Raw genomic sequence first — 2,231 nt, 5'->3', positions numbered from 1 at the left:
CAACTGCGATTAACAATTGATCGATTAGCCGACCCCCATTAATCGATTAATAGGACCAGGCCCTAGTAATATTTTAGTTCATTAGTGAATGTATACTGTTTAAATTTGAGGAATAAAATTGTGAGAGCCGAGTAAATGCCCACTTATCGATGCGGATATTAGACAGAGCTTATTTATTTATCATTATGTTATGTTATCAACGCATTTACGTTAGTTATCAACGTAATCGTGTAAATACGGTGTATTTTATTGGTGTTTCGGCGTCGGGATAACTATAAAGCCAGCCTTTTCTTAAATAACTACTATAACATTTTTTTAATCAAATATAATTATAAGAACGGTTACATATTTTTAAGTAGAGAGACGGAAGAGCGTCCTTTTTTTCAGAACCGCATGGTTCGGCCAAGTATTTTAACTTCTATTGTTGCCGGATTCATATCTCCTTTTCTGCTTCTTCCTGGCACTACTGTATCTGTCTGAATTGAGTGTTTCTTGGACACGCTAGATGCACCACACTACTCCCCCTCCCCCCAAATACCAACGGTACGATTTCTGACTATACATACGAGTAGCTGTACTTAAGGTTGAAACGCACGCGCCTACCGAGCGTGTTGTTGTGGTGGTTTGAGTAGGACCTGGTATCGTCGATGTATCTAGAATACGATCTTACGTCGTATCTGTTGCTTAGATTGTCGATGAACAGTTCTCCTCCAATAATGTGAAGGCGGGTTTTAGACTGTCTACACCGATTGTGGCTTCTCTAGTTCTTTGGTCGATGGTGAAATGTTTCTCAGAACGTTTAAGCACTTTGAACGGTCCATCGTATGCTTGCTGTAAAGGTTTTTTCACTCCATCGCGGCGCACGAAGACATGGGGGCACTTATTGAGCTGAGGATGAACGAAGGTTATCAGTTTTGAGTGAGATAATGTTGGCGCTGGTGTCAGCTTTCGCATATTTTCTCGCAGTCGAAGGATGAAATCGGATAAGTCCTCCTCTGATTTGGGTGTTGGATTGAGGAATTCGGCTGGTAGTCGGATTGGAGAACCGTACACCATCTCTGCAGTGGAGCACTGTATATCTTCTTTGAAGGCTGCTCGCAAACCTAGGAGAAAAGCGGCAGTGTTTTGGTCCATCGACGATCGTTGTGGCATCGAAGCGACTGCTTCAATGATCGGTGGAACTGCACCACATGTTCATTGCTAGCAGGATAGTATGGTGTCGTGCGAATTTGTTTAACGCCCAATAATTTCGATAAGCAAGAGAAGAGGGAGGACGGGAACTGGCGTCCTTGGTCGGTAGTGATAGCGGATGGGGTCCCAAATCAAGAAATCTATTGCCCAACAAAAGCTCGAGCAACGGTTTCAGCCGAGATGTCTTCTATCGGAATTGCCCAGGCCATCTGGTGAAACGGTCCACACAGGTGAGTAAATAGGTGAACCCGTAAGATGGAGGCAACGGACCCACCAAGTCAAGATGAATGTGGTCGAACCTGCTCGAAGACATCGGGAATTCCTAGTGTGCCTAGTGATTTTTGACCGTTGGCAGTCAATGCAGGCACGTGTCCGTGAAACGATATCTTTACATATGGATGGCCATATGTATTTCTCACAGAGGATCTTTTGTGGCCTGAATACCAGGGTGGGGCAAGCCGTGCAATGCATTAAATAGAACAGTTCGGTAGTTCTCGGGAACGAATGGTCGTATTTTTTGTCCGGTGCAATCATATACCAGTTCCACAACAGGAGAGAGTTCTAGTTTTTGAAGTTGAAGGGAACACGTTGGATCGCTCAGCAACTTTTGAAGTTCTTTGTCGCTCTGTTGTACACCAGCGTGGCGGTGAAGTCAATGGCCTGGGCATTGATGTTCTGCATGAGTGATAATGTATCCGCGACCACATTGTTAGAGCCGGATACATGTCGAATGTCGGTACTAAACTGAGCAATGTACGATAAATATCTGAGTTGCCTAGGGGAGACAGAGTCTGAAATCTAGGTGAACGCAAATGTAAAAGGGCGATGATCGGTAAAAATAATAAAATTCTGGCCCTCGCGGCTATGGCGGAAGTATTTGATAGAAGCGTAAATCGCAAGGAGCTCCCTATCATAAGTGCTGTATTTGCGCTCCGTGGGACATAGCTTTTTTGAAAAAAATGCTAAGGGCTTAGGACCCATCCTTTTCGTGAGTATGAAGAACTGCTCCGATGGCAATGTCTGAGGCATCGACCATTACA

At 44.3% G+C, this 2,231-nt stretch overlaps 1 protein-coding gene across 1 annotated transcript; it reads right to left on the bottom strand.

Moving 5' to 3' along the window:
* Positions 1–684: 684 nt before the first annotated feature.
* On the bottom strand, positions 685–1,152 carry LOC149088354 (uncharacterized). Its single transcript, XM_089251882.1, has one exon. The coding sequence runs from the start codon at positions 1,150–1,152 to the stop codon at positions 685–687; it is 468 nt and encodes a 155-aa protein (XP_089108008.1).
* Between the last annotated feature and the right edge of the window lie 1,079 nt (positions 1,153–2,231).

This window comes from Pholcus phalangioides, unplaced genomic scaffold (genome assembly GCF_987345545.1).
Source record: "Pholcus phalangioides strain wild (caught in Gottingen) unplaced genomic scaffold, Ppha-v1.0 ptg000003l_1, whole genome shotgun sequence".
Lineage (NCBI taxonomy): Eukaryota > Metazoa > Arthropoda > Arachnida > Araneae > Pholcidae > Pholcus > Pholcus phalangioides.
This window is presented reverse-complemented; position numbering and strand designations above follow the sequence as displayed.

Coding starts and splice junctions, on each gene's coding strand:
- LOC149088354 (XM_089251882.1), bottom strand. CDS start 1,152: ATGCCACAACGATCGTCGATGGACCAAAACACTGCCGCTTTTCTCCTA.